Source organism: Mustelus asterias, chromosome 14, assembly GCF_964213995.1.
Source record: "Mustelus asterias chromosome 14, sMusAst1.hap1.1, whole genome shotgun sequence".
Taxonomy (NCBI): Eukaryota; Metazoa; Chordata; class Chondrichthyes; order Carcharhiniformes; family Triakidae; genus Mustelus; species Mustelus asterias.
The window spans coordinates 70,541,810-70,556,497 of record NC_135814.1 but is presented as its reverse complement, the minus strand read 5'-3'; the positions used below and the strand labels follow the sequence as shown (position 1 = coordinate 70,556,497).

The window sequence follows — 14,688 nt, the reverse complement described above, 5'->3', positions numbered from 1 at the left end:
CTAACCAACCTTCTGTTCTTGACATACCTATAGAACGCCTTAGGATTCTCTTTAACCCTATCCGCCAAAGTCTTCTCATGTCCCCTTTTAGCCCTTCTAAGCTCGCTCTTCAACTCCCTCTTAGCCAATCTAAAGCTTTCTAGTGCACTACCCGAGTGCTCACGTCTCATCCGAACATAAGCCTCCTTTTTCTTTTTAACCAACAAAGAAACTTTTTTGGTGCACCACGGTTCCCTAGCCCTACCAATTCCTCCTTGCCTGACAGGGACATACCTATCACAGACTCGCAGTAGCTGCTCCTTGAAAAAACTCCACATGTCGGACGTTCCCAGTCCCTGTAATCTCCTAGTCCAACCTATGTTTCCTAATTCTCTCCTAATAGCCTCATAATTACCCTTCCCCCAGCTAAAACCACTGGCCCGAGGTTCATGCCTATCCCTTTCCATTACAAAGAGTTTTCTGCCTGAAATATGAGGGAATTCTAGTTGTCCATCTCAGGACTCCCATCTAAGATGGCAGTTGCAGGAGTGTTAGTTTTGTCAATTACTGCCCATTCACACCATCTGAAAATTGGCCTGAGAGAGTCGGTGCATGAACGTTAGCCTCAGGAACTGTTAACACCAATGTAAAGCTTTCACACAGTGTTACTTGGAAACACATTTAGAAATACCATTGAAAACAGTGAACTATTAGATAGATAGACTTAACAGGATAGGTAAAGGGGTAGCAGATGTAGTTCATTACAGATAAATATAAAGTGACAGATTTTAGAATTAAGAATAATTAATTATCGAGGAATTAAGAATAACTTTCAGTACAGTCATCATTTAAACTTGGCAAAATTGTTGAATTCCAGGGTGATGGGAGAGCCACTGCTCCTAAGGAGCTTTAGCAAAAGTGAAGTCAATAAGAATAGAGGGGAAAACTCCCCACTGGAACACCTGGCACAAAGAAAGATGGCTGTGATTTTTGGAGGTCGATCATTTCTGTCCCAGGACATCACTGCAGGAGTTCCTCAGGCTAGTGTCCTAGGCCCAACCATCTTCAACTGCCTCATCATTGACCTTCCTCCCATCACAAGGTAAGAAGTAGAGATGCTGGCTGATGATTACAGTGTTCATTTCCATTTGCAACTCCTCAGATAATGAAATAATCCATGTCCACAAGTAACAAGACCTGGATAACTTTCAAGCTTGAGCTGATACTTAAGTGGCAAATAACATTTGTGCAACAAAAGTGCCAGGCAATGACCATTCCAACAGGAGAGAATCTAACCATCTTCCCTTGACAATGTCACTCCCATCACTGAAATTCCCCTCTCTCAAATCCTGGAGTTTACCATTGATCAGAAACTTGACTGGACCATCTACCCAAATACTATGGCAACAAGAGCAGGTCAGAGGCTGGGAATTCTACCATGAGTAACTTATCTACTGGCTGGGATTTTCCAACTCCGTTATAGCAGGACCCACCATGTGAGATTCAGCAGTAGCCCAGCCAAAAGGCAATTGACTTTCTGTGGGACCATACGATCCTGGTGGTGGGCGGGGCTGGAAAATCCCACCCCACTGACTCCATAAAACCTATCCACCATGTAGAAGGCACAAGACAGGACTGTGATGGAATAGCCTCCATTTGCCTGGATAGGTGCAGCGTGAAAAACACTCAGGAAGCGCAATATCCAAAACAAAGCAGCCCATTTAATTGGCATGCAATCTATCACCTTACACATTTATTCTCTCCACTGCTGCACAGTGGCTGCAGTGTGTGCCATTTACAGGATTCACTGCAGCAACTCACCACAACCTTCCCAAGGGCTCTGACTGTACCTCACAAATCCACAACCTCTACCTCATAGAAGATCAAGGACAGCATGGTAACACCACCATCTGCAAGTTCCCCACCAAGTCATACATCATCTTAGCATGGAACTACATGGTCTTTCCTTCACTGTCGCCGGGATAACATTCTGCAACTTCCTACTGAATAGCACTGTGGGGGATACCTATACCACATGGACGGTGGCAGTTCACCAAGGCAATTAGGGGTGGGCAATAAATGTTGGTCTCATTAGAGATGCCCTCTTCCCATGGTTGAGTTAAAAAATGGAAGGAAACAAGCCTTAAATTGTGTTACTTTAGATGGAATAGAGCAGCAGAAAGACTTTGGAAGGTCAGTTGTGCACAAAAAGATGCAGGGTAAACAATTTAGGGCAAGGGACAGGTGATAGAAATCCTGGATTTTCTGTTTACTAGTGTTTTTTTGAAACTCCACAAATGATGGGGGCCTTGAACACAAAGGACTGTTTCTCAGAAATTCACTGGGTGCTGATCACAGTTCTCCACCCATTTTAATAGAAAACTAGGGCCAATTTCTCCATGAGGAATATACATAACCTATTTATAGCTGCGAAGTGGAGTAGTTTGCATTTGGCTGCCTTAAATTTCACCCTAGCATTGTTCTGTCCATGGCCACAATTGTTTTCATCATTTCAATTCAACCTGATTGCAGCTCCTAGTTTGGATCATTTGCAAATTTGACCAATTTGCATTCTGCTTCTGAGTCAAAGGCATTGATGTAAATTAGAAACAGTAGCAACTGCAAGAGTTGAGACCAGGGGAACCTATCCACAACTTCCCTCCACCTCAAGAATTATTCGTCCAACTAATATCTGTTTTCTATCCTTCTGGCAATCTTTTAGCCTTTCTGAAGCTTTACCCTGAATCTCTGCAGCTCTGAGCTCAACTAGCAGCTTTTTATGTGCAATTGTTTATTTTGGAAGTCGACACTACATCTATATTTATTACTGTCCACATGGGTGTCAGAGAATCAAATAATACAGCGGGGTATGTGGCTCTCTGTCGATTCTGTCATCCTCTTCAAATATGAGTATTAGTCAGTTTCCAATCTATTGATATCCGCACACTGTCACTGTTCCATCCCCTCTCGCTCCCCCGATCCACCACCAACCCTCACAAAAGAGGGGCATCCTCCCCACAAAAGTAAATAATGGGTAACCCCTCCCACACCACAGACATGAGAGTAGCACAACCCCATCCCATCTGACACCCCACTCAGCCTCCCCTTCCCACTCAGATCCCCCCCACTCAGCCTCCCGTCCCCCTCAGCCTCCCTTCCCCCTCAGATCCCCCCCACTCAGCCTCCCGTCCCCCTCAGCCTCCCCTTCCCACTCAGATCCCCCCCACTCAGCCTCCCGTCCCCCTCAGCCTCCCTTCCCCCTCAGATCCCCCGCACTCAGCCTCCCTTCCCCCTCAGATCCCCCCCCACTCAGCCTCCCTTCCCCCTCAGATCCCCCGCACTCAGCCTCCCTTTCCCCTCAGATCCCCCGCACTCAGCCTCCCTTCCCCCTCAGATCCCCCCCACTCAGCTTCCCCCCCCCACTCAGTTTCCCCCCCCCACTCAGATATCCCCCCCCCCACTCAGATATCCCCCCCCCCACTCAGATATCCCCCCCCCCACTCAGATATCCCCCCCCCCACTCAGATATCCCCCCCCCCCACTCAGATATCCCCCCCCCCCACTCAGATATCCCCCCCCCCACTCAGATATCCCCCCCCCACTCAGATATCCCCCCCCCACTCAGATATCCCCCCCCCACTCAGATATCCCCCCCCCCACTCAGACTCCCTTCCCACTCAGATCCCCACCCCTCAGATCCCCCCCCCCTCAGATCCCCCCCCCTCAGATCCCCCCCCCTCAGATCCCCCCCCCTCAGATCCCCCCCCCTCAGATCCCCCCCCCTCAGATCCCCCCCCTCAGATCCCCCCCCCTCAGATCCCCCCCCTCAGATCCCCCCACTCAGATCCCCCCCACTCAGATCCCCCCCACTCAGATCCCCCCCACTCAGCCTCCCTTCCCCCTCAGATCCCCCCCACTCAGCCTCCCTTCCCCCTCAGATCCCTCCACTCAGCCTCCCTTCCCCCTCAGATCCCTCCACTCAGCCTCCCTTCCCCCTCAGATCCCCTCACTCAACCTCCCTTTCCCTTCAGATCTTCCCACAGTCTCCCTTCCCCCTCAGACCCCCCACAGCCTTCTTACCCCTCAGACCCTGCCCACTCAGCCCCCATTTCCCCTATCCTCAGAACTGAAGTTTTTCATCCCTAGAACCATTTTGGAGAGAGTGCAGAAGAGATTTATCAATGTGTTCATATCTTTCCTAAAATGGAGCACCCAGAACTGTAAACAATACTCCGGCTGAGATCCAACTAGTGTCCTCTCAAGTTCAACATAACCTCCTTGCTCTTGTACTCTATGCCCCTATTAAGCCTACGATACTGTATGCTTTATTAACTGCTCTCTCCACCTGTCCTGCTACCTTCCATAACTTATGCACATATACACCCAGGTCCCTCTGCCCCTGCACACATTTTTTATGTTGTCTCAATAAGATCATTGACCTGAAATATTAATTTGGTTTCTCTCTCCACAGATGCTGTCAAGATGCTGAGTATTTCCAGCACTGTGTGGGTTTTCTTTGGCGCAAAACTGCTTGTGTTTACCAATCGACATTCAATTAATTTAAGTGTCCCATTAAAATAGCTTCCCTTCTTTTATATCTCACGTCATCTCTTCATAAAGTAAACTGGCCCCTTTCTTGTGGATTAGCTGGTGATCCATACCATCACTCTCGGGTTACCTTGGATCTCCCACTCATGAAAGATTTCTAGCCGGAGTATTTCATTCTGTGCCACATGCCTTCCCATTGGACTGACTGAAGTTATCCCAGCTATCCCTGATATATTTCACAAAAGAGGGGCATCCTCCCCCTCACTACTTCATTTTTATTTCCTTTCTGCACGCTCTACTTTCCTGAATGTCAAATTTATTTCTATCCTTGAGATTTTTGAATAGCCTTCCAATGCTCACCATCATGGCTCACATATAAATAACAAAACCTTGGATAAGGAACGAGAAAGCTGCCTGGGAAATATGCCTCAGCATGAGTAAACGTCTTCAGGAAACCCTTGACAAAAATAGGAGGGAAATGTCAGATGATTGTAAAGATAATTTCTCCCTTTGGACCCCCCTACTGACCCATATGACCTGACTTTACTGCTACATCCTTTGCATTGCACACCTTTCAATAAAAATGTTCTAATGGCTTGGAAACAGTATCACATTATCTGAACTACATAACAAACCACACTGTTGCCTATATCCTAACTCACACCAAATCCAGTTCACCATTTTTGCTGACCTACATTGGCTCTCAGTCTGATAACGACTCAATTCTAAGACTCCTACGATCATATTCAAATCCCTCAGGGCCTCACTGACCACCTCCAAAAATCCACCCCCCCCCAAATCTTTGTAACCTCCTCCAGCCCTCCACCACATTTAAGCAGCATTCAGATGAGCAATCGAAAGGCTACGGACCAAGATGCTGGAAAATGGGATTAGAATATTTAGGTGCTTGGTGGTTGGTGCAGGCATGACGGGCCAAAGGGCCTCTTTTTGAGTGGTGCAACTCCATGACTCTATAAGGTATGCTGCTCCAATTTTAGCTTCTCGCACATTAGGTTTTCATCAATCCACTGTTGACATCTGTGTCTTCAGCTGGCTAAACCTTCAGCTCTGGAATTACCTTCATATACCTCTCAGTCACTCCGTAATAAATCCTTGGGTCACATTTACTGTAATATTAAATGCACTATATAAATGCAAGCTGTTATCATAATAGAATCCCTACAGTGCAGAAGGAAGCCATTCGGCCCATCAAGTCTGCACCGATCACAATCCCATCCAGGCCCTATCCCTGTAACACCACATATTTAGTCTGTTAATCCCCTGATATTAGGGTCAATTTAGCATGACCAATCAACCTAAGAGCGGAAACCGGAGCACCTGGAGGAAACCCACGCAGACACGGGGAGAATGTGCAAACTCCACGCAGACAGTGACCTGAGGCTGGAATTGAATCCGGGTCCCTGGATTCAGCAGTGCTAACCACTGTGCCACCATTTCATTGATTTAAATCAAAGAAAACAAATCTTATGGCTGTTATCTTGAAGGATATGCACTGCATAGGTCTATAGTGCACAGATATAACTCAAGAACATCCATGTTCAAAAGGTGCACTTACTCAGCAAATCCTCAGAGCCACCTGATAACAGCTGATAAAAGACGTGGAAATTCCGTTCACCTCTGGGCTGCTTGACGACACGTGACTTCTCCAGGAGATCTTTCAGAGGGGGAAGAGATTTTATTTTTAATTGTTCAAATAGTGCAACATGTTTAAAATACATGCTTAAATTATCTTAAAATTCCATAAATAGCCTTCTATAAAATGCAGTAACTGATCTCCATCAGAGTAGACCAGCTATGGAAACTTATTTTTTTAAAAGGTGCCAGTAGAGATGGAGAACTAAAACAAATATTATTTTGGTCGGATGTTAGCCATTCATGACCTACTGTGAACATAAAGTACATGATGTGTTCCAGCTGACCATTAGGATGGAATGAGAGAAGGGAAACATTTGCAAACACAATCTTTCTAAAATAGAAACATCAGGATCCATAAAGAATGAGTGCGGAAAAGGAATTTTATGACTCCACTGCATCCTTGGCCAATTGTATCCACCATAAAAACAGGTTAAGTTCAATTTAAGGAACGAATATAACATCGTCATGTTTCTCATCCTGAATCCTGTTTAAGTCCTTTTGCAGTCCACCTATTTTTGTCTGTGTCTCTCAATTTCACATGGAGGCAGTTTTCGTGGCTCAATTCTGAGAGAGTGAAGGCAGCGAGAAAGGTGCTTAGTCTGCTGACACCACTCCCTAAACCCCAAATCCGTCATGTGAAGGCTGACGGTGTTCAAATGGAGTCAACTTGTTGACTCGCCAACATTGAGGGCTATAGTTTTGATTACCTGACGCTGCAGTTTCCAACCCAGCAGAGACGGGATGAGGTGAGAATGGATGGGATGGAGAGAGCTAATGCTGGGTCTGACGCCAAGCAGTCGTGGAATCAAAGAGTAAGAATTAAATTTAGTCTGGTTAGAAGTGAAAACGAATAGGAAACTGGCCGGAGCAGGCTGGGGAGAGGAGCAGAGTCCTTCATTACCCTAGTGTGTTCTTGTGAACTTGATTTATTCTACCAAACCTTTCTGCCAGCCACATAACTTTGTTTTCTCTCTTCTTCTGATCTCTGCACCTCCTTGTTCTGATTCTCTCCTACCTTCTCTGTTCCTTCACAGGCTTTCTGATATTAAAAAAGGGAAATGTGTGTCCACTTTACCAAATACCATCCCCCTTCAACCACTCCCTCATGCTTAATCCAAACTTCTCTCCATGACGTGCGCACTCAGTACAGTCCCTTATACAGCTGGAGATATCAATTCAGAGACTATGATGCATGCTAACAAAAAATGGGAAATCCCACACACAAAAATAAAGTGAATCCAGACCAGGAAACTAGTTAATCAGGAGAATCAGTGGGTGACATGTTACAGCAAAAGTTATGATTGGAAAATATGAGGAGTAAATGACATTATGGTCACATATGAAGTAAATAAAGTAAAAATGATTAAGCACTTTACAGCTCACCACACCCAACATCTCAGTTCAAAAACATGAGATCCACCACGCCCACTTTTTCAGACAGCAGCTGTTGCTGTCATTCTGCTCTTGCCGTTTACAGATCCTCTATACCAATCTTTTGACTCTCATTTGTTCAGTTACCATCTCCTTTTGTCTTACACCGCCGACTCTTATGTAATTTAAAATCCCTTGGCTTCCTTCCCATCACAGAGCTTCGCTTTTGCCCTTTCCTGCTACTCCCCCCATTTTCCCCATCTCTGTACTTGCTCAAGGATTGTTAAATCTTTCATTTTTTTCCCGGTTCTGTAAAACGGTCAAACCTGAAAACACTAACTCTGTTTCTCTTTTCATAGATTCTGCCTGAACAGCTGAGTATTTCCAGCATTTTCTGTTCAAATATTAGCAAAAACACTATTCTTTTTTTTTAAGAAAGGGAGAAGAATTAAACAGCCAATGTCCCAATCACCAACACCATTTCAGTCAGATTGGCTACATGAGAGGGGGAGATAAATAAATCTGTTCCCAAAGAAAGAAGTGTCAGAGTGGTTCTGTCTCTTACCATTCTAACTTACACTCCATCCTCCCTCTCACCCAACTACTTCAAAGTGGCAGAGGAGAACCAGTCAGCCATCTAACCACAGTTTGTTCATCATCTGAAATCAGGGCAAAAACTTATGGACAAGAAATCATGCCCAACTGGTGTAAGCTGTTGTAAGGTTGGGTACAATGGCAATCCCGAGAAAGAGATTATTGAACATGTCCCTGTATAACTCACCAGGAGATAGTTATTTCAGGGCCAGGACTATACAGCTACAGTTTAATCCCACTCAAATTTAAAATAAAAATAAGCAGCAGTTCTAACTGAGATGCAGGACTGTCCCTCTGATTTTCTTTTGAATGTATGCATAGATTGAACCTGTATAACTTCAATAGATGATTAATTATTTCACTTTGCACAAGTTCAGACAGTGGTACGTTCTTCCTTTAATAGAAAAGCTGTGTTTAGGATGGGGGACTGTGCTGGTATGCATTCCCATCTCTGATATGTTTGGTACATATAAGCTGAAGGCTCTTAATTGATACATCCTAGTCCAGACAATGCAAATAAGTGGGAATAAATTATCATCTATGCCTTCTCTAAATTTAAAGCATGGTCACGAACCAGCACATTTGGTACTAAAAATGGATGTCGGGTGCAATAAACAATCAAAATAAAAGGCATAAATTATGAACAGCCTTTCATTCCGTCTGCAAGATATATTTGCTTCCAGAGCAAAAATACTTGTGACTCAAGAAGTCCTAATTTGTAATGAGTATATGTGACAGATGAAACTGTGCAACGTAAGGTGTTTATAAACTACCTTCGCATTATTAAAACCACAAGTATTTTCAAGAAATGCCAAATGGTTCTGAAATAGGGGATTTAAGGTTTCCTAATACAGATATAGTTTTGGATCCTAAATTACATGATTTACAAACAAGAAAGGGATTCAACCTGGACAGCAGAGCAGCTAAAACAACGCAGGCAAAGATTTATTTTTAACCTGGAACGAACCTTCAGGCAGGGCAAAAATGACTCGCATCTCACGTTATTTAATGCTCCATTATTGAAGACCATTAAACTGCCTATTGAACACTGGAGGTGAAACAAGCTGTTACACAATAGACTTCATGAAATGTTAACCATACACGACAGGTGCTATCAGCACATTTCCTTGTAATTTGTTGAAATAAAAGGATGACACATGAATGTGGCTAGCTTCTTATTTCTATTATATAAAGTGGGCTAGTGTGTGCTTTCAACAATTCTGTTTAATATCAAAATAAAACTGATCAAAATGCAAACTGCTGTTTGCCCCAAGAGAATTAACAGTTGAATTACTGGCATCAAAGAGTTGTTTGGAAGCATACTGTGAATTAAGTCTTCTGTTGCATCCTGAACCTATTTGATAATATAATATTCTAACTTAGAAATGAACAGAAGTTTTTTTTTGCCTTTATTCTGCAATAAGAGGAACGGGAGTGAATTTAACTCCGAAGACGTGGAGATGCTGGTGTTGGACTGGGGTGGACAAGATGAGAGGTCACATGATACCAGGTTATAATCCAACAGGTTTATTTGAAATCACAAGCTTTTGGAGCACTGCTCCTTTGTCAGGTTAAGTGGAAAAAGGTACACAGGCACTGGACCTGGTATGGGGAATGAGCCCGGCCAGGTGGTCAACGTTTCAGTAGGGGAGCAGTTCTGGAACAGTGACCACAATTCAGTAAGCTTTAAGGTGCTGATGGATAAAGAAAAGTGTAGTCCTCAAGTTAAGGTGCTAAACTGAGGGAAGGCTAATTACAACAATATTAGACAGGAACAAAGGATGGAGATTGGGGGCAGTTGTTTGAGGGCAAATCAACATCTGGCATGTGGGAGGCTTTCAAGTGTAAGTTGATAGGGATTCAGGACCGGCACATTCCTGTAAGGATGGAGGATAAGTATGGCAAGTTTTGGGAACCTTGGATAACAAGAGATATTGTGAGCCTAGTCAAAGAGAAAGAGGAAGCATTTGTCAAGGCTGGGAGGCTGGGAACACACAAAGCAAGTGTGGAATACAAAAAAAGTAGAAAGAAACTTAAGCAAGGAGTAAGGAGGGCTAAAAGGGGTCACAAAAAATCATTGGCCAGCAGGATTAAGAAAAATCCCAAGGCTTTTTATACATATATAAAGAGGAAGAGGGTGATCAGGGAGAGGGTTGGTGCTCAAGGGCAGGGGAGGGAATCTATGCATGGAGCCAGAGGAAATTGGCGAGGTATTAAATGAGTACTTTGCATCAGTATTCACCAAAGGGAAGGACTTGGTGGATGATGAATTTGGGAAAGGGTGTGTAGATAGTTTGAGTCATGTTGAGATCAAAAAAGAGGAGGTATTGGGGTTCTAGAGAAACATTAAGGTAGACAAGTCCCCAGGGCCTGATGGGATATACCCCAGAATACTGAGAGAGGCAAGGGAGGAAATTGCTGGGGCCTTGAGAGAAATCTTTATATCCTCACTGGCTACAGGGGAGGTCCCAGAGGATTGGAGAATAGCCAATGTTGTTCCTTTGTTTAAGAAGGATAGCAAGAATAATCCAGGTAATTACAGGCCGGTGAGTCTTACGTCAGTGGTAGGAAAATTATTGGAGAGGATTCTTCGAGACAGGATTGACACTTGGAAATAAGTGGAACTATTAGCGAGAGGCAACATGGTTTTGTGAAGGGAGGTCGTGTCTCACTAACTTGATCGAGTTTTTTTGAGGAAGTGACGAAAATAATTGATGAGGGTAGGGCAATGAATTATGTCTACATGGACTTCAGTGAGGCCTTTGACAAGGTCCCTCATGGCAGACTGGTGCAGAAGGTGAAGTCACATGGGATCACAGGTGAGCTGGCAAGGTGGATACAGAACTGGCTCGGTCATAGAAGACAGAGGGTAGCAGCGGAAGGATGCATTTCTGAATGGAGGGCTGTGACAAGTGGCGTTCCTCAGGGATCAGTACTGGGACCTTTGCTGTTTGTAATATATACAAATGATTTGGAGGAAAATGTAACTGGTTTGATTAGTAAGTTTGTGGACGACACAAAGGTTCATGGACTTGCGGATAGCGATGAGGACCATCAGAGGATACAGCAGGATATAGATCGGTTGGAGGCTTGGGCGGAGGGATGACAGATGGAGTTTAATCCAGACAAATGTGAGGTAATGCATTCTGGAAGGTCTAATACAGATAGGAAATATACAGTAAATGGCAGAACCCTTAAGAGTATTGATAGGCAAAGGGATCTGGGTGTACAGGTACACAGGTCACTGAAAGTGGCAATGCAGGTGGAGAAGGTAGTCAAGAAGGCATACGGCATGCTTGCCTTCATCGGCCGGGGCATTGAGTTTAAAAATTGGCAAGTCATGTTCCAGCTTTATAGCATCTTAGTTAGGCTGCGCTTGGAATATAGTGTTCAATTCTGGTCACCACACTACAGAAAGATGGAGGCTTTGGAGAAAGTACAGAAAAGATTTACCAGGATGTTGCCTGGTATGGAGGGCATTAGCTATGAGGAGAGGTTGGAGAAACTTGGTTTGTTCTGACTGGAACGATGGAGGTTGATGGGCGACCTGATAGAAGTGTACAAGATTATGAGAAGCATGGACAGAGTGGATAGTCAGAAGCTTTTTCCCAGGGTGGAAGAGTCAATTACTCGGGGGCAGAGGTTTAAGGTGCAAGGGGCAAGGTTTAAAGGAGATGTACAAGGCAAGTTTTTTTACACAGAGGGTGGTGGGTGCCTTTTACCTCGCTGCCGGGGGAGGTAGTGGAAGCAGGTACGATAGTGAGTTTTAAAGGACGTCTGGATAAATACATGCATAGGATGGGAATAGAGGGATATGGTCCCCGGAAGGGTGGGGGGTTTTAGTTCAATCAGGCAGCATGGTCAGCGCAGGCTTGGAGGGCCAAAGGGCCTGTTCCTGTGCTGTAATTTTCTTTGTTCTTTATTCTGGTAAAGACCTATTGGGTAAACAAGGTAGGGAATCCATTGTATTGAGGAATGTGATTAGATCTGTAAAGAAGCGAATACACTCGTATGATTAGATCTGTATAAAAGATGGTTGTAATGGAACAACTGCGAGCAGATCCTTCTAATCACGCCCAATGGTCATTGTAAGCGCAAAATAAAGTAATATCATGTGGATTTGCTGTGATGTAGGTTGTTCTTTAAAATTTACTTTAACAAGTTAAAGTTTCAACAATTCCAAACCCTCTTACTTTGAGTTTTAACAGAGGGAGGATGTGGGAAGCAAAAGGGTGGACAACAGGAGGTAGCTTGTTTGGTAACAGGTCTCAAAGGAGGCTGTTTGTTTCCATTTTAACATGTTTAAAACAAAACTCTTTAAGATAATTTAGGGTGGGTGTCCCCAGAGCCATGAACCTCAGCAGGTATAAAGCGAGAGGTGATTGCACAAGATCCTGTGGCACTATTTGGAAGAACAGGTGACCTACTCTGGTATCCTGGCCAATACTTATCCCTCAATCAATCAACATCACAAAACAGATCATTATGTTCATTATCACATTGCTGTGCGCAAATTGGCTGCTGCATTTCCTACATTACATCAGCACCTCAACAATACTTCATTGGTTACAAAGTACTTTGAAACCTCCTGTGGCCAAGAAAGGCAACATATACTTTTCTTACTTCACCACTGACCACAAAATGTGGGGTACGCCAAACTCAGCACAAAATGTTCGGATCGGAAAACGAGAAACCACAGAGTACAAAAAAGGCCAATCAAGCTATTTTTTTCCATAAGTCAGTATAAACCACTCATCCTACTTTATCTTGTATGGGGAGTTTTGGCAAAGTAAAAACAATAAATACCTAGATCACCTAAATATTGGGCAAAGCTTGGATTTTGCTCCGTGTTTTGGGGTGGGATAGAATGAAGGGGGGGGCGGGGGTGAAGAAGGAAAAGATTTCCTGGTTCTTATTGCCAATGATTTTGAGTAAGTGAATCGGTCAGATTCCCTTCTTATTACATCTAAATACAGGGTTTCTAATATTAATGTAGTTAGGATCAAATCTTGCAATTTCATCCATATTTCCATGAAAACCGTAGATTAGTGGCTGAGCTCACTTGACCCATTTGCTGGAAAAGTGTAAAGTGAACGACAATTGAGGAGAGGCTAGGACTTGATTGCAATGTCCCTTTGATCAGTGTTAGTCTGCTGACAGCCACTCTCTCGGCTTAAATGCCACTTGGGTAATGCATAGTCTGGTCTGGAACCACAGCCAAGCATTAGGCAATGTCTCCTGTATGTGAGAGAGAAAGAAAAATTGGACAGGAGCAAGATAAAATGGCAGCGCAAAGCTCGGTGTGCGGGGAACCTGTTGCTATGGAAATGGATTACTCTGGTTTTTACTTCATATTGCACTTGTAGCAATATGAAGTAAAAACCAGAGTAATCCACTTCCATAGCAACGGGTTCCCCGCACACCGAGCTTTGCGCTGCCATTTTTACTTCAGCTACAGCCTTGGTCATGAAAATATCATATAAACAGCCCACTTCCCTGGCTGCCTTCAGTATGGAACTGAAGGCGGTTATTGCTGCGTTATCTGTGGCATGCTCAGGGCTGCACTGTTTTGAATCAGGTAAACCATCATCTGGCTAAGTTCTCATGAGACAAGTGTGTATAATTCTGCAGAAGCTGGGTAGTCACAATAACTTGTTTCTCAAAAACCCAAGCAGCTTAATATTTTGGTCTTTGCAGAACTCATTAGTCAATAATGTTTAAAAACAGTTTCAGGCATGGGATTGCAATCCTTGAGGTGAGCAGTGCAACATTCTTGAGATGATGTGGCAGTGTGCTGCACTTGAAAGGACACAACAGGAGCAGACCATATGGCCTCTCAAGTCTGCTCCGCCGTTCAACACAATTGTAGCTGACCTTCTGCCTCATCTCTTCATTCCGAGAGAAGAGTCATCTCTAGGATTCGGGTTTCAATGCTCAGATGTTGGATCATTTAAGGCAGTTGATCAAAGAGCTTTTCCACCTTGCAGGTTCCAGTTTATTTTACAACTCCTCTCCACATCACCAACATGCACCGTTTACAGTGTGGGATTTTTTTTTGTCTTATATTGCTGTCTTCTCTCTCTAGGACAGAGTAGTTTCTTCAATTTGGATTGGCGATAGACACACGGTTAAAACAACATTGTTTGGCCAAGTCAAAGTGGAAACTGCTCCACTGCCTTGTGGCTCCTCTGACATTGTCCTGCTAGAAAATCTTTTCAAAGATAGGAAGGATAGCAAACAGTTTATAAAATGCTAATTCACCAACCCAATATCACTGGAGTCAGGCCTTGGGTGAGCTGAGATTTGAAGTAGTCTTTTGAGGATGTCTGGAGTTAAGAAGAATAAGAGGTGATCTCATTCAAACATACAAAATTCTTACAGGGATCAACAGGGTAGATACAGGAAGTCTGCTTCCCCAGGTTGGAGGAGGGGTGTGGGGGGAGGGGCGGTTTGTTCAGAACCAGGGACACAGTCTCAAAATAAGGGGCAGGCCATTTAGGACTGTGATGATGAGGCATTTCTTCACTCAAAAAGTGGTGA

General features: G+C 44.1%; 1 protein-coding gene across 3 annotated transcripts in view; it reads right to left on the bottom strand.

Moving 5' to 3' along the window:
* Positions 1-14,688, bottom strand: part of myo1b (myosin IB) — a 294,758-nt gene that overhangs the window by 104,182 nt on the left and 175,888 nt on the right. For all 3 annotated transcript variants that reach the window (XM_078228616.1, XM_078228617.1, XM_078228615.1), the window contains exon 8: positions 6,104-6,202. In XM_078228616.1, the coding sequence (XP_078084742.1) occupies positions 6,104-6,202 (99 nt within the window). The remainder of the gene's footprint in view (positions 1-6,103; positions 6,203-14,688) is intronic.